Here is an 18,484-nt window from a genome sequence, read left to right as displayed (position 1 = left end):
TTGCCCTCTGGGTTCAAGCTAGAGTGCATAAACCACTTCTAAAACCAAGTAGATTGGACAGGATTTCATTTATTAGATAAGCTTCTATAATTAATCATTATAATACAATAATAATTATAATAATCATAATTAGTCATACCTCTGTGACATCTCACTCAGCGTAACACTCTAAACATTTCTGTGTGTTTGATGGGTAGGACTTGAACAAAAGACAATGTACGTTTTTTGTGTTCCATATCCTAGGACTTTAAACCTTAGACCCTACCTACTCTGGCACTCTCATTGCCTGTGTGAAAGTGAATTCCATAGGTATACTTTTCTCACTTTGGCCATGGTCATATCTGCCTTTGCATTAAGTATGTATTCAGTGATGATTCAAGCCACATGATTTTTATTTACTGTATACTTATATTTATTGCAGCAAGTATTTTGCATGTCCTTCAGTAAAGAGAAGTGGCCATTTAGGTTCTGAGCTTGTTACTCTTTTTTTCTTTACTGTACCTCCAGTGCCTGATACATGGACTGGCATGCATTTGGCACTTCATAAATATTTATACATAGATGAGTGAATGAAGGGGCGGCTGAATCATCATTCTGAATGAAAGGATAATTTTGCTTTCAGAAATTAAGACAGCAGGCAGGCTATCTTCTCTATAGAAGATTATGTCCCAGAAACTTGCTGAGAAATCAAGGCTGAAGAATATAAATTTGGAACTCATATGAAAAAAAATTATAGAAACTCTGATAGTGAAAGCCCATGAGGGAGGGAATAAGGCTAGCAGGAAAGTGAACAGCAGAAGAAAGGGGGTTGGAAAAGAGGGTCAAGTCTTGGGGAGCAATGTGGACCCTGGAGCAGAAGCAGCCAGCCCTTGAGAGTGTGGACAGAGCTGCCAGGTGACAAGAGTAAAGAGATCTTAGGGTCTGTCCAGAAGTGATCAAAGTGTCATGTGTCCCTCAGTGCCCAGTGTGAAGGAAGAGTGGAAGTTCCCTCCTTCATTTACATTCTTCGTCATCCAGGGAAGCCTTCGTTTCAACAAAGAGACATTTCCGTTTGATTTTTGATTATTTAAAAAAAAAAAAAAAAGAGCCCAGCATCCAAAGGAATCTGTTTGCACTTATACTGAAGAATTTATTTTGTGATTTCTTTTAAATTGATTACTGATCAATGATTAAGACCTTTCTTTTCTATTTCTATTACAAGTAATAATGTCATATATATTCACACATATTTTATGTGTATACTACACACACACACACACACACACACACACACACACACACACACACACACACACGTTAATTTACCTAAATAGCAAAAGTCATAGTGATTGGAGAATTAAGTCAACTTGAGTTATAATGTGAAAATACAGCCATTTCTCCAGTTACTTGGTAGCTTTTCAGTTGAAGTTTAAAATGTACACATATGAGTTGTATGTACACATATGTAGTTATATGCATATACACATGCATACATGCATGCAGGATCTACTTATCATTGCATTGGGTATGATATTAATAGTAAGAATCCATAGGAGAAAGAAAGGACAGTTGACCTTTATTAAAGGAACTCATTTTCCCAAAAGACATATCATGTTTATAGAGGTGAACAAAACAACTACCATTATCTAACACTTTAGTTATTCAGGGCATATTTTGGTAATCCTTGGGTGAAAGTGTTTTTCCTAATTTAAAGGGAATAATATTCAATGTATATATGTGAAAATGAAACTAGAAAAATTGAGGGGATGGATGGGATTGAGAGAGATGGGGGAGACTATGAAAGGGGTGCTACTGATCACAATTCATTGTGCTCACAAAGTGACATGTTGACTTGAAACCCCTTTGTACAACTACTTAAAGAGAATTTTTAAAAAGAAAGAAATTGAGGTTCTGTAAAGTTAAGTGATGCCTTTGGCCACAGAGGTAGTAAGTAGGAAAAGCCAGTTCATTTTCACTCCAAGGCCCATACGTCCTCTAGTGTGCTGAGTGACAATCCTTTTGGTGTCAGAGTGAGTTATCTAGGGTCAGGAGCTAGGTTACAAAACCTCCATAAGGAAACATGAACCACTAAATGAAAACTTTTTCAACATCCCGTCCTCCAGTCTGCTATTTATCGTTATCTACATCTGACTGTGATTGTTTTTCTTCCTGTTAAAAGGACTTACCCTTTTCTTCTTGCCAACCACCTGATTCTTTTCTTTTTTCTGCCTCTTGCATCCTTACTTGTATCTCTCATCTGTTAATAAATTCTTATGGGCATAAACCAGGCACTTTCCAAAGTAAATACCATCTATATTAATAATTTTTGCATAACAAACTACTCTAAAACTTGATGAAGTAAATGGAGTATTTATTTAGCTCACTGTTCTGTGAGTCAACAAATAAAGTTGAACTCAGCTGGACTTAGTCTATGCATTTGTGGTCAGTTTGTACAGCTTTGTTTCTGGGACATTAGTTGGTCAGTGGACACCTGCTGAGACTTCAAGAAAGAGAAGACTGCAAAGCATCTTGAAGTGTAGGCCTGGAACTCACACAGTATTCCTTCCTCTGCTTTTTATTATCCAAAGCATGTTACAATACCAGTCTTTATCTAGGGACTGGGGAATAGGAGTTTGGCGTGAGGGACTCTTGTCAGTAACTGCAGTTCATGCTGTCAGACTATAGTCCTGCCACCACTGGGGGCACAATTGTGTGCTCTGGGTTCCTCCTCTTACTGTGTTTAGACCACTATGTGAAGTTGGAAGTCTACTTCCTACTAGGAAATTAGCTCCTTAAAAACAAGAACTGTGTTCCAATCCAGGATTTGGCACACAGTAGTACTTTTTTTATTTTTATTTTTTGCCAATCCTGGGCTTGAACTCTGTGCCGGGGTACTACTGTCCCTGAGCTTATTTTGCTCAAGACTAGCACTCTACCACTTGAGCCACCGTACCACTTCCAGCTTTTTCTGCTTATGTGGTACTGAGGATTCGAACCCAGGGCTTTATGCATGCTAGGCAAGCACTCTACCACTGAGCCACGTTCCCAGCCCCACAGTAGTACTTTTTAAAAGGTGATGTTTTCATGAAAATGAAGCATTTAGGAAGTTGATACCGGACAGTATAAAATTGGGGGTAGAATGTAGCTAGTAGCATTTTAAAACTCAGTTGTCAGCATTTTGAATGGAATTGGTAAAGAAGCCTAGCCAGGATTTTTGTGAAAGTGACCTGATATTTGCATATAGTTTCTGTAGCTTTTCCATCAGGTTATAAAAGTTTTTAATAAGAAGACAAGTCATAAGTTCATGACATATTTGTCAGAGAAAGCATACATGTCCGTTAGCTGGTCCATTGGGACTTGGGATAAAATTTCTATTTTAGAATATAAAATGATAAAAAAAAAAGTCAGCTAGCAATTTGAATGTTACTCTGACACTGAAGATAAGACACTGAAAATAAATAGTTCTGTTAGAATGGGAATTAAGATGTATCTAATGTGTGTTCCTATTTAATTGAATGTTTTGTCAAATGTGCTAATTATTAACAAAAATTCACATATATTGTATGTTTTAGGTTCAGCTGTTGGTACATCTTCCAGGATTCCTAAAACCTGACCACTGGGCTCTTCCTGATATCTAACCATGCAGCGGAGATCAAGAGGCATTAATACGGGGCTGATTCTGCTCCTTTCTCAAATCTTCCATGTTGGGATTAACAATATTCCACCTGTGACACTAGCAACGTTGGCTCTCAACGTCTGGTTGTTCTTGAATCCTCTAAAACCATTGCTTAACTCCTGCCTTAGTGTAGAAAAGTGTTATCATCAGAAAGACTGGCATCGTCTATTACTTTCTCCTCTTCACCATGCCGATGATTGGCATTTGTATTTTAATATGGCATCCATGCTCTGGAAAGGAATACATCTGGAGAGAAGACTGGGAAGTAGATGGTTTGCCTACGTTATTATCACATTCTCCCTACTCACTGGAGTGGTGTATCTGCTTTTGCAATTTGCTTGTGCCGAATTTCTGAATGAGCCGGACTTTCAGAGGAACTGTGCTGTAGGTTTCTCAGGTAAGAAAAACAAATATCTGAATGAGTATGCATGAGTTGAGGGTGTGACTCTGTGATTCCCCAGTTAGTATGAGGACTGAATCCTGAGTGGCTGAGGGCTTCTGGGGCTCGCATCTTGAATAACATACTGACTGGAGCACAAGGAAGCCATCACTTCTGCTGTTGCATATTTTGCTGCATTGTTTACTTTTGGACATTCTGGACCAGAATGCACCAGAAGGTGGTTTTATGGAAGATGTAGTACTAGAAGCATTCACTAATCCCATCACGGTAGGGCTTCAGAGGGACACATAAGGGTATTTGTGACAAGGAGCTCTAGAAAAAAGATGAATATGCTATCAACTTGTCTAAGACACATGAGGTACAGAACACACTCACATGCAATGAGTTACATGATACAAATTGATTACTTACAGGTAGGCAGCAAGTAACAACAGAAGCTGGTCCATATAGCTCAGAAAGGTTTCACAGGCAAATGTAGTCTCAGTTAAGTGTGCCCCACTTGCAGTACAGATGAGGAGTCTCCCCTATCCTCCTCCCCCCAAAAAAGTCACATTACTGAGCAAAGCTTTGTAGGACATCCTGTTCTAGGAGGTACTAAAACAGAGTCTGGGCTGATCTGGTTAGCTTGCCCTGAATCTCTGGATGTCACATTTAGCATATGAGAATTTCAACTATGAGCCAGTAAGAAGGAGGACACAACTGATCTAAGGTAAGCTACCTGAAGCACCATCCTGCCTGTCTCTTGATATTCTCATTTAAGTGACTATTTCATGCCCTACCATGGCATGCATACCAAATGTTAGGTGCCATTGTAATTACCTTACATAGCTCATTGAATTGAATTCATACAACAGATCCACAGTGAAGGGGCGCCATCTTGGTATTAGAGACAAGGAAGTAAAATCTAGTGAGTTGAGGTGACTAGCTCAAGATTACACAGCTAGTAAGTAGTCAAGCTGAGGTTAGAGTCCAGTCTGTCTGCTTCAACTATGCTATGCATTGCCTCTCACATCTCCTCTTTAGTTGTTCCGGTTTTACAATAGTACATGGAACTGAAATTGCTACCACAAATCAAATTAGCTGTTCTAAATAATAGAATGTAAAGATGAAAAAGGAAACAAAATCCTGAAACAAGGAAATCAAATTTGTCTATTTTCTACAATCTTCCTGCTTTCCTACAAACATGCACTCTTAGACATGGAACTATGGAAGCAAGGAAATATGCCTTCCCTTCAGTTTCTTTCCATGGATATCAGAAACATATGTATCATTGGCAATTTTTTTATTGAGTTAAAATTCATATAGCATACATAAAGGCAATTGTTTTAAGGTGTCGAGTTCAGTGGTATTTAATACTATTGGTGGTGTCTCATTTTCATATTTCTGTCAAAATGAGCTTCCATATTAAGAAACATCAAAGAGATGATTGCCCTAAACATTGTCTTTTTAACAAATGCTGGGTTATAAGGAATAATTTTCAAAGTAAAAAGCTGAGTAACATTTAATTAGTTTTCTTTGTAAGTGCTGATTCTCTCCACATTTGGATTGTTGATATTTATGTGTTCTTTATTCTCTTTTAGGAGTTTTGTTTGCCTTGAAAGTTCTTAACAACCATTATTGTCCTGGAGGCTTTGTCAACATTTTGGGCTTTCTTGTACCCAATAGATTTGCTTGTTGGGCAGAACTTGTAGCTATTCATTTCCTCACACCAGGGTAAGTGTTTACTCTTAGAGAATTAAAACAAAGAGCTTAATTAATGTTCCATGAATAAGAATTATAGTAATAATTAAATACAGTTTTTTATAATTAAGTGTATTTTTTAACTTTAAAGACAGAATGACATTTCTGGGCTTGAAATGTCATCTACTGAGCTGTGTAATTTGGGGATTCATGTTATAGCAGTCTCTATTTTTCTTGTCTTCTTAGTAAGATAAGAGTTGAATAATACTAAGCAACAATCAATAATAATTAATTCTAATAAATGTTCTAAAGAGGCATATAGAAACTGTTATTAGGAAGATTAAGAAAAAAGTAAGATGCATTTCTCTAATGCTTTTTAGTCATTTCAGCTATGACTCTTAAAAAACTAAAGAGCCCAGTGCAGAAAACAGATCAACTCTGGATTTTTTAGGCTGGTGGAAGCATTGGCTCCTAAACCCTTTGCCTTTACTCCCTTGTTGCTGTGGCTGGCCCATAGTTTCATCTAGGGAAAATCCTGAGATTTGAGGAGTGTAGTTCATATCTGCTGATCCAGATAAGTTTTTTTTTTTTTTTTTCTGTGCAGATGAGGAGTTCAGTGGAGACATTCAGATTAAGAGACTTACTGCTTGTTGTGGACATTAGAGTCCGACCTCTTAAATCCTGCCCTGGTACTCCTGTTCCTGTGGTAGTTTCCCTATTTTGTTCCTTACTCTGAGTTTTTAGAATAAAAGGGGTAAATTTGTGTTGTATCTTCCACCTGCTTCACTTAATCTGTACTGTGCAACTGGAAATACATGGTTTGTTTGCATATTTTTACTGTGGAGACCCGGGCACTCTTTGGAGAAGGGGGAGATTTCAAGATTTCAGAAAGGCTTAGCAAGAAGTAAGAAGGAATTATTCCTTCCGTTTTCAGTGATTTTTTTTATTTAAGACAAAAGCTTTTTTTGGATGTGTGTGTGGTTGTGTTGGATGCTGTACCTCATTTGAGATATTCTTATTGAGTCCTTCTTTAATGTTAATTTCCCGTCTTGGGCAACCATTGGCAGCTGCTCTGTAAATGGCAGTGATGTGGCACTAAACACCACTCATTTACAATTGTATTGTTACATGTGACAGGTCAAGGAAGAAAGCCTAACAAAATCTTCAAAGTTCTCTTTGAAAAAGGGGCCAGTAATGTCTGCCTCTTATCTGAACAGCCTTCTCTATACCTTGTCAGTCACAGCTCCCTTACTTGCCTGATGTGACTAGATTTTTCTATGTAGATGATTGCCTCTTGTATGTGACTGGCAATAACCAACATTCATATGAAAATGACTCCCTCTGGTACTTGAACTTTCATCCTATAATGAGTCCTCCAAATAACAGGACCTCTAATATTCTCATACAACTATTTCTGAAGAGTTCATAATGCATTTTTTTAGAGTCCCATCTTTATATGGAAAAGGCATGATTGCAGGTTTCTATACTATGCTTACTCTTGTGTAGATGGATCTAATATTCTGAATCTGAGCCTTGGAATTAAGTGAAATTTCCTGACTTGAAAGTTTGAAAGAATAGGTCTATTGGCTTAAAAAAAATTGACTGCTTTCAATGATAACCTTCTACTATTTAAGCATCTACTACATGTGTCCAAACAGACTGAGCTAAACAATGGTCTGGGGTACTTAAGAAACAAGTGTTTTAAGATGAGATGACCTTAGAAGAAAAAGAGAAACTAGAGTTCTCATTTTTTGTATTCTTATTTTCTTGGTGGTTGTCCGTTAGAATTTACATCGTGGAAACACTTTGTGATAACTCTTTAGGACAAGGCCCATTTTTGTTGTAGAGCTATATGGGCTTCCCTTCTGCAGGGAAAAAAAAAATCTGCTAAAGCAAACATTTGATAGACCTGTGGGCTCCATGGAATTAGAAATTTTCCCCAGTGAGGTTGTGTTATAGAAAAGCCACTCTAAATAGGCAGGCAGTGTTGACTACCAAGGTAAAAACTCATTTGCATGGTGATTTTACTTTTCTAGATCTTGTGTGTCCTTATTTAGTCCTTGATCAGCTTCGCTTGTCTTTTTATTTCCCTCCATATCCTTGTTCCCTGATAGGAGAATGTGTTTGAAGAGCTATCAAAGTTCCCGAGGTCATCCAGAGGGATGTTCATGCCCCTGAGGAGGTTTCCTTCATTCTCACCCGACCACCATGCTATTGATAGAAGGAAGGGGGAATGGATGTCAAGTTTTTTGTTGTCCAGTCCAAATTATGAACCTCTACAGTTTTTCATATGAATTTTAGACTAGACAGGAAAGTGAAACTCAGAAAGGCCCTTCAGAGAAAGAAAGCTACTCAGTGGCAATCTAAAAGGCAAAGGTCAGTTGTTAGGACCATCAGTGGACCTGAGGCAAATCAGACAGCCTCTTTCAGCCTTATTTTCTTCATTGGTAAAATGGGAATATCACTTTCCTCGTGTGTCTTATAAGTAACTTAAGGAGCCAGAGGTAACTTACATCAAAGTACTTTATAAATGAAAAGAAAATGTATGTAATCCTCCCAATTTGAAATAAATCACAGAAAACGTTTTACACAGTATCCCTAAAAAAGGATCCTACCTACTTTTGCTTTCTAAAATTAATAAGAATAAATCATGTGCCATTTAATTTTGTTTGTTTGAATTCTATTCCTCACTCTCTTTTGTGATTTTTCTGTCAGAATGACAACAGTCTACAAATACCCCTAAGCTATTCACAAACAGTAATTGGGCAGATCATGACTGCATTTGGTCCTGAGAGTTCTAGGGAATAATGTGACAGCTTTGAAAACATTGATGCCTTGGCTTTGGGCTCTGCTTTATGCTAATATTTGACAAAGTTACTTTGATCCTACTAAAAATATCTTGGTTAGAATTAGAAAAAAAATATAAAAACAAAAGATGAAACAAACAAAACATGACTTTGTGATTCATTATTATATTACTACCTGTTTTGTTTCCTCTTTTGCTTTTATTTTTTTTCTAATTCAGGAGATTGAACTTGGGGCTTTGCACAGCTCACCACTGAGCTACATCTATCACTTTTACTTACAGGTTTATTAGATAGGGTTAGTACAGTGTTTAGGGGCTATAACTCAAAAGCAAGGGATTGAGGACAATGAATTTTCAAGGACAGATCTCAGGTTTTGAGAGTTTCAAGCTTATTTGATTCTTTGAACTCTCTTCAAGGAAAGCACACAAGCAGACACAAAAGGAAAAAATGTGAAATTGAAAAAAAAATTTGTAAATTTTTAGGAGCTGATGAATATTGTAGCATAATGGAGTCCATGTGAATAATACTAATTCCAGGCACTCCTCTATAGTGTTTTCTTCCACAGTTTTTTGATACAAGCTCTTTGATGTCCTCATATGAAAATAATTTGAGATAACATTTCTATGGAGAGAATATTATGGCTGCTCAAACTTAATTTCTTATTATTGAGAGTTTTGAAAAGAGTTGATAACTCATCATGTCGATGTTTAGAATTATTATCCAGTGGCAAGGCTTCTGTTAAGAAGTCTCCATATTTGAGCTATAAATTTGAGACCTTTTCAAGTTTTCTCATACACTAATATCAAATGTCCTTTGAGTCAACTTGAATATTGCCAGTGACCTGCAATGACATGGAATGATGGTTTTCTTTCCTTTTTTTTTTTTTGTCGGTCGTGGGGCTTGAACTCTGGGCCTGGGTGCTGTCCCTCAGCTCTTCAGCTCAAGGCGAGCACTCTACCACTTGAGCTACAGCGCCACTTCCAGTTTTCTGGTGGTTTATTGGAGATAGGAGTCTCACGGTCTCTCCTGCCCAGGCTGGCTTTGAACCCCGATCCTCAGATCTCAGCCTCCTGAGTAGCTAGGATTACAGGCGTGAGCCACCAGCGCCCGGCTATGGTTTTCTTTTCTTTAGTACCTTGTGCTCAATTAGCAAGTCATCTAAGTGCTTTACTGATGTTCATGGATTTTGTCTTATTTATTAATTGCATTACCAGAAATTCAAATTCAGCTGATTACTTATTTATAGCATTTGATATGATCTAGAAGTTGAGAGTTACAAACATAAATTCTGATAGTTTATGTTGTATGATTTTTAAAAAGGAAAAGGAAAATGGAGCCTTTATAACTTCATACACTACATTACTAGGTATGTTTGTGATAAAAAAGAATTTCTGTTCAATTTCTTTTTCTTTTTTTCTTTCTTTTTTTTTTTTGTTGGTTGTGGGGCTTGAACTCTGGGCCTGGGAGCTGTCCCTCAGCTCTTCAGCTCAAGACTAGTGCTTTACCACTTGAGCCACAGTGCCACTTCCAGTTTTCTGACTGGTTTAATGGAGATAAGAATCTCACAGACTTTCTTGCCCAGGCTGGCTTTGAACTATGATCCTCAAATCTGAGCCTCCTTAGTAGGTAGGATTACAGGCTTGAGCCTCCAGTGCCCAGCTCTGTTCAATTTCTTTTGATTCTGCTCTAAAGAGAATTGAGTCCTGTGCTGATAGTTTTACATACTTGATGAGTGGCAGTGTTTTCCAGATGGGCTGTTACTCTAGCATGGTAACCATGCTGCCAGTACTGGTTGCCATGGGACACTTGAAAGTGCCCTGTGACTCTGCTCCTGTGCCTCCTGTTAAAATCAGTGTTAAGTACATCTTGCTGGGGAGTAGCACTACTTCTGCACTGTAGTGACTAGCAGTGATGAAACTATGTACACTTCCCCCAAATGACTTTAATGTAGTGATAGAACTACATAAATAAATGTATCCTGACAAGCTAAATGTATCCTGACAAATTAAATGTACCAGCTTTTCTGTATCTAACTCACAAAAATATCTGTGCCACCTAACATAGGAGGAAGTGTGGCAAAGAAGTTGGTATGAAAAGAGCAATTTTAAAGGAATTTTATGACCATGTGAACACATTACTAGGACCCCTCCCACACCCCAGAGGAGCCCAGGCAAGTGAAGTGCCTAATACTTCATGGCCTCCTGACATTCTTTTGACAGGGTTGTCACTGTGATGGCTATGGGAAAGATGAAGAATGGCGCTAAAGTGTCCTGTAGGCTAGGCAAAGGGAGGAATTAAGAAATAGGAGCTTTTCCCAATCTGTAATCAGATTGCTATGAGAATAAGATTTGTTAGACAGAAGAGATGTTGGAACGTTACTAACCACATTCTTTAGAGCAGGCCTTTGTGGTATGATGCCACACAGGATTGATAGAGAGATGGTCATTGGGGTGAAGGAAGGGAAAAGGGATTGTGAGGTTAAGGTTCTTGTTGATTACCTACGAAGACAAGGGTAGGGTAGACATACACATTGTGAGACTATTTTATAATTTTTTTTTAATATAGAAAATGATACCAGAGGCAGTTAGCAGATGTACTCTGGATTAATTTTTTTATTGTTCTGTAAAAGATTGCTGCAAACTTGGTAGCTTAAAATATTGGGGTGTGGGTGTGTGTGCGCTCACACGCGCACACCATACTGAAAGCAAAAAATCTGAAATTAATCAATGTTCCCCCTAAAGGCTTTAGTGGAGAATTTGTTCCTTGTATTTTCCAGCTCCTGGTAGCGACTGGCATTCCTTGGCTTGTGGCTGTATCACTCCAATCTCTGCCTCCAAGGTCAGATTGCCTTTTCTTCTATTTATATCAAATATTCCTCTGCCTGTCTCTTGCATGGACATTTACATTTGATGCTGGAGTTACTGTGATAATCCAAAATAATTTCCCTATATCAAGATTCTGAATTTAGTTACATTTGGTAAGTCCTCTTCATATGAAGTTGCATTCACTGATTCCAAGATTAGGATGTGAGTATCTTTGGGAAAGCCACTATTCACTCTACTACAGCATCACCGATAAGTAGAAGGTGATGAAGATCATCTTTAGAATGCCAACAAACATGTGTCTGGTTCTCTGCCTGTGAATCTTGTCTCTCTCCCTCTCCCTGGCATGCTGATTATTCCTTTCTCCTTCTGAATTCTTGGTTACTCAAAACCCAAAGCAAATCATATCTATTTAATGCTGCTTTCCCTGATTTCTCCAGGCAGAGTTAATGACTTCTTTATGTTTGTTCCTACAGTGTCTATAGATTCCCTTGCTCTAAGCACGTTTTCCATGATGATTTGTCTGTATTTTTTATTTTGGGACTGTAAGCTTCCTGAGATTAGAGTCTGTTACTTATACGTCTTTGTATCTCAAACATGTGCTTTGTAGTTGAATCTTTGTAGTTGAAGGAGCATAACTATGTCCATGGTAGATTGTAGCTTGAAATCTCTTGTTGAATTCCCCTAGACTTCCTTGAGGTATTTTAATTTTACTTCCTCCTTTTACTTTTATGTGAAGCTAATATCTCATTGCTTTAGAAATCAATCTTATTCAAATATAAGGGGTCAAATAATCTTGAGCAATTTTAAATTAAATCCCGAGTAAAGGAAAAATAAATATTCCTTCTTGGGCCTGTGTTTTTGGGGTCCATGTTAAATATTGACTTATACCAATACACTATTCCCCCCCCCCCCCCCCCCCCCCCGCCCCCGCTCCTAGGAATTTCCCAGTTTGGCAAAAGAAACATTTAACTACTCACAGAAACAAAATACAAGGCAGACATTTTAGGTTAATAGAAGTAAAACTACAAAAGGGTATGTAGTTGGGTATTTAGTTTAGAAATTAGGAGAGTTTGCAGAGAGGGAGGCATGTGTTTGATTGTTGGGAACAATGAGGCAGATGATGAGGTAGACTTGCAGTGGGAGTTGAGAGAACAAATGCCAGTGTATGAACTAGCAAAGAATCTGTTACAAATCCTGGGAGATAAGGTGGCTTTATTTCTCCAGATAGGTCCTTTTTCTCCCATGCTTCCTGCAACAAGCCTCCTTGGTCCACAAACCCAAGCATATGTGCTCCCACAAGGACACTGCGCAGATGAACATGTAGAATAGTGTGAAAAGTACAGTAAAGGATCAGGCATCTGGAGGCTCATGCCTGTCATTCATCCTAGTTACTTAGGAGGCTGAGATCTGAGGATTGAAATTTGAAGCCAGACTCGGTAGGAAAGTTTGTGAGACACTTAACTCCAATCAACTACCAAAAAGTCAGAAGTGGAGCTACCTTGAGTAGAACTCCAGGTAGGAACAAACAAACTGAGTAAGAGTTCATGGCAGTGAGTTCAAGTTCCAGAACTGGCAAAAAAAAAAAAAAAAATCCAGCTATGTGGGGTGGGAAGCTGAGATCCAGAGAGCGACAATTCCACAGCCCCGGGAGAACAAAGCTGAATATGGTAGTGTGTACCTGCTATTCCAGCAATGACTGGAAGCTTAATATAAGCAGATGTGAGTCTCAATGTATGCTGGAGCAAAAATAACCAGCCTGAAAACAGACTAGAAGCCCCTTTCAATTGGAGATGAAGTCATGCAGACCTTTTCTTGCCCAACCTGGCTTGAACTGTGATCCTCCAAGTCACCACATCCTGAATAGCTAGGATCATAGACATTAACCATCCATGCCTAGATTGTCCATGTAGCTATGATGACAGATGTTTGCCACCACACTAAACTATAGCTTGAGAAAAGGTCTGAAGAACTTTTTTTCCCTAACTACCCTTAAATTGTCATCTTCCCAATCTCAGCCTTTCTAGTAGCTACCACTGTAGACCTGAGTCCCCTGATACCTAGCTCCACATGTTCTTGGAAAACTTAGCCAATTTACCACCAAAGGGCATAGTGCATTTTACTTTCCCTTACATGAGTGGATTTGTGACTTGTGTCCCATAGAATCCAGCAGAGTATCACATTGTTCCTGAGGCAAGAAATGAAATATCTGTCCCTGGAACCAGGTAGCAAGTGCAGCCTTCTCAATTCTTCATGCTGAGAGTGGCTCAGCCATCCTCGGTCAATGCTAGAGGTGTGAGTGCATGACCTTGAGATATAGCCATTAAATCAGTGTGGAATAGGAGGCCAGTCAGCCCTTGCTGTCTTTCCCGAATTCCCAGCCCACAGGCTAAGAAAGTCGAAATAAAGGATTGTCATTGTGTGCCACTTCTTTCTGGGGAGCCATATTCTGTCTCTAATGACAGCAGTGAGGGAAAGGAAAAGTGGGTAGAGGATACTGTTTGGAAAGAGAGTAGAATGAAAGGAAAGGTGGGGGGGAACAATAGATAAAGATTTGGGGGCAAATCCACATGTGCTGTTCTGGAATTCTGCATTATACACATCACATATCAAACAGCAGGTCTTCAAACAGTGCTGCACATGATGTCACCTCTCCTGTAAGAAGTTGTGAAATCAGAGCCAGGCACCTGTGCCTCACACTTGTAATCTAAGCTACTCAGGAGGCTGAGTTCAAAGATATCTGAAGTTAGCATGGGCAGAAAAGGTTGGCGCGACTCTTATTTCCAATTAACTGGCAAAAAGTACTGAGGTGTAACTGAAATGGTAGAGCATCAGTTATGAGCAAGAAAGCTGAGCAAGCATGTATGCCCTAAGTTTGAGACCCTTAGTTCAAGTTCCAATACTAGCACACAAGAAAGTGACAAAGTCAGAAGCTGAGTATGGTGGAATACACTTGTAATCCCAGCACCCAGGAAAATGAGCCAGGAGGATAGAGTTCCAGGCTAGCCTCAACTACACATCAACACTTACAAAGAGAGAGAGGGAGAGAGACAGAGACAGAGACAGAAAAATGGGAAAGAAGGCATGAAAATATTAGTGTTGCATTCAGTAAGTAAAAGTATGTGTTCTTTCACAGAACTTTGGTTTCGTTTTTTTGTATGTGTGTGCTGGGTCTAATCTCAAAATTTTATGTGAGACTCAGAACAAAAATATACTGATTTTTGTTTATATGCTGATTATTGTTACGATTCCTCTCTCTCTCTCTCTCTCTCTGTGTGTGTGTGTGTGTGTATGTGTATGTGTAAGGGATTCCAGAGCTTTGAATTCATTGTCTCACATTGGTAGGCTTACTCTTCCCTGTGCGCCATATCTTTAGTTATATTTTGGATAGAATCTCACATTTTTGCCAAGGGCCAACCTAAGACTGTAGTCTTTCTTTTTTTTTTTTTGGGTCCGGTCGTGGGGCTTGAACTCTGGGCCTGGGCACTGTCCCTCAGCTCTTCAGCTCAAGGCTAGCGCTCTACCACTTGAGCCACAGCACCACTTCCAGCTTTTTTCTTTTTGCTTATGTGGTGCTGAGGAATCAAACCCAGGGCCTCAGGCATGCAAGGCAAGCACTCTACCACTGAGCCACCTTCCCAGCCCCAAGACTGTAGTCTTTCTATCTGTATCTTCCACATAGTTTAAGTTATAATGCCCACTACCATACCTGGCTTATTGGTTGAAATGGGAGTCTCACTAAAACTTTGCTTGGGCTTTCCGGGATCTTCCTGATCTCTACTTCCCAAATAAGTAAGGTTATAGGTGTGAGTCATTTCTAGCTCTAGAAATGCTATCTTAAAGCAGGCAGTGGTCAGTTAAACCAGATTTTTGTTATTGTTGTTGTTGGTCATGGGGCTTGAACTCTGGGCCTGGATGCTGTCTCTGCACTCTTCAGCTCAAGGCAAGCACTCTACCACTTGAGCCACAACGCCATTCTGGTTTTCTGGTTGGTTAATTGGGGATAAGAGTCTCACAGACTTTCCTGTCCGGGCTAAAGATTTTAATATATGTACAGGATCAGCATCTATTCATTGTTTTTAGTGGAAGAATTTGGTTGCCATGACTTTGGTGGTAATGAGAAGAACAGACCATGATCACAGATTTCAACTAAGCTGTTACCTTTTGTTAGAACAAGTACTGTTTGTTCATGAGGCTTACTGATGTCTGTGCCAGCTCTCAGGATACTTGTCTGTATATGGAAATGTGTGCTGACAGGTTTAGACTTCACCTAAACCAGAAATGCTAATAGCAGTTGTTCAGCTATAAACAAAGTTATTAATAAAACCCTTGGGAAATGTAAGAAGAGTTACTAGACAAAGGAGAATATGAAGCATACCAGTTCACCATTTCCCCAAATACAAATATACCATTTCTAAACTGTTCTTTTAATGTGAAAGCATTGCAACAGCTTGATAGAAAAATAAAACCAATAGATTCTGGGTCAAAATATATATTGGGAGTGTTTATAAACATGTAAGCACATGATAAGCATGTAGAGCCAGTAATATTTGAATCAGTCATGCTTAGGAGAAAGCCCTTTAATAAATGGCCTGGGATGGAGAGCCCCAGAAGGCCATTTGACCTCAGAGTTTGTTCATTGTACACAGCAGCTCATGGAGAAGACAAACGGCTGCTATCCAGGTTCAGGATTTTCAAAGATGACTAGGTTAAGCTGTTTTTCAAGAAGTTATACCAATTTATGGTGCCATTTTTGTCAATTTTAGCACAAATTAGCCTGGGTGTGATGAGTATGCACCCATGTGTTTCTTGTCAGAATGAGCATTTTCTGAAATACCATTTTCTGTGTATGTCATAATGGCATTTTATTTGCTAATAAGCTTCGATGACAGATAGAGAATGATAATCTTTGTCCTCTGGTTTATTTCTTGGAAACATATTTTTACAACCTGTTAGAGTTCAGTTTAAACCAACATTCTAAGACTGTCCTGAACAGACTTGTGAAGCCAGAGAAATTTTTCTTCTGCATTCCTTGGATCTCTGTTTATGTATTTCTGCCCTTTCCTTATTATAGGTTCCTATAAAGGAAAGCTATTTGAGTCAGATGAAAGAGTTTAGTTAATTTGCTCTGCCTCCCAGGAGGGCTGACAGTTGAACAGAACTCAAGGTGAGAGCAGTACTTAACCCAAAACAATGATTCCCTTGAGTTAGATTTTATAAGACAAGAATAAAAAGATTGGAAGAAAGAGACTTACTTCCCTCTCTCTACTGTTGGAATTCTTCAAGAGCCAATGGTGGTATTGTCACCTTCCTGGCTCTGAGGGTGGAGCCTGTTAAAAGTCACCAGTCCTGTTATGAACCTCAGGGCTAAGCCATCTATCAGCCCATTCTCTGAGTACTGGAGGAAGAATATAGAGAAATAGCAGGTGATGAATGGATCAAGAAAATGTGACACACACACACACACACACACACACACACACACACACACACACACACACACACACACACACACACACACACACACACACACAGGAATTCTGTCTCCATCAGCAAGAATGACATTGCCCCATTTGTTAGGAAATGGAAAGACTTGGAAAAAATTATATTAAGTGAAGTAAGCCAGGTCCAAAGAAACATAGGTCCCATGGTTTCCCATGGGATTGCAATAACTAGTAAAGCAGAAAAGGTCAAAAGCTATGTACATATGACCAGATAAGATGAAGTTAAGTGAAATGAACCTCAAGATAGGGACACAAGTGGTTTTTCCTTTCTTGCTGTTGTTTCTAATGTATTTATAATGTACCATGTGATTTTTTTTTTTTTTTGCTTTGTATGTTCCTCCCCCATAGTATAACCCCTATTTTCACTGTATTTGATGTTGGTGCCCTGCATTTTGTATATACACTTCTCTAATTCGGGGAGGAGAAGGGAAAAAACAAAATGCTTAAATAAGGATACAGGTTGACCCATTGTAACAATGAGATGTACAAAACACTATGTTGAAAACTAACTTTATGATCTCATGGGGGTGGGGGAGTGGGGGTAGTTGTGGAGGTGGGAGGGAAGGGATGGTAGGGGGAAAACAAAGGAGGAGGCAACAATTCTCAATAGTAAATATACTCATTACCTTGCTCATGTAACTGTAACTGCTCTGTACAGCATTTTTACAATAAAACAATAACGTACAAAAAAAGAGTAGAAAAGATATCACCTGACTACAGAGCTCTCTTTGGTTGCTTTTTTTTTTCTTAGAAGATTTAATACAACAATTCCTTTTAAAAATTGATTTAATAGCTAAGTAACTGAAAAGGAAGCAGTGGCCAAATGAGAAGGTAACCTTATTTCCTTCTTTCTAATTGAACAACATGTGCATTGCAGAAATGTTAAAAATATTTAAGTATGTGCCGAAGAAAATGACTTGTCTATGGACTTCTGCACTAAAAATAAGGACTATTAACATATTGTATCACTTATGCCTATGATTACTTACAATAATATTTTCTACTTTTAAAATCTCAATGTCTATATAGTGATATTTGTTGTGGTTCCTCAATCTGCTTATTCACTGGTTCTATCTACAATTATTAACAAATCCTTGAGTATACAGTGAATATGTTTGCCAGTCTTATTTGCAAATCTTGGTCCCCCCAAGTCAAATAATGTCTGGAGTAGATGTATCAAATGAAGTTAAGGGTGAGAAAAGGGTCTCCTGGTTATCTGTACATGTCATCACCTTTCTTTCTGTAAGTTTGGTTTTGGCAATAGCTGATCAATAACATATATAAGGCTGACAAGGAAGAAAGTGAGGACTTTCACATATAAAGCTATTATATCATTATATATGTCTATCATGAGGCCACCCCTGCTGACCCCATCCCAATTTACTTAAAACATGTCAAGGTCTCATCTCCTGATACCTGGCCATTAGGCCATTAGGGCTTCCACTTTAACACAACTCAGTCCATAACAGTCCTCCTGATGATGACAGTTGGTTTTTGTTTTTTGTTTTTTTAAAAAAATTTTTGAGTGCAGAGTTATAAAATATTATTCCTGAATATTTTTGTATGAATATTATTCTCATTTGTCTTTATGTGTTTCGGCCACATAGCATGATTTC

General features: G+C 38.6%; 1 protein-coding gene across 1 annotated transcript in view; it reads left to right on the top strand.

Moving 5' to 3' along the window:
• Rhbdd1 (rhomboid domain containing 1) overlaps positions 1–18,484 on the top strand; it is a 139,740-nt gene that overhangs the window by 21,736 nt on the left and 99,520 nt on the right. Inside the window, exons 2-3 of the mRNA XM_042679355.1 lie at positions 3,552–4,052; positions 5,636–5,768. Coding sequence (XP_042535289.1) covers positions 3,620–4,052; positions 5,636–5,768 — 566 coding nt within the window. The 5' untranslated portion in view covers positions 3,552–3,619. The remainder of the gene's footprint in view (positions 1–3,551; positions 4,053–5,635; positions 5,769–18,484) is intronic.

Source organism: Dipodomys spectabilis, unplaced genomic scaffold, assembly GCF_019054845.1.
Source record: "Dipodomys spectabilis isolate Male_0828 unplaced genomic scaffold, ASM1905484v1 ptg000051l, whole genome shotgun sequence".
Taxonomy (NCBI): domain Eukaryota; kingdom Metazoa; phylum Chordata; class Mammalia; order Rodentia; family Heteromyidae; genus Dipodomys; species Dipodomys spectabilis.
Note: the sequence above shows the minus strand (reverse complement) of the source record. Positions and strands in the feature narration are given on the sequence as shown.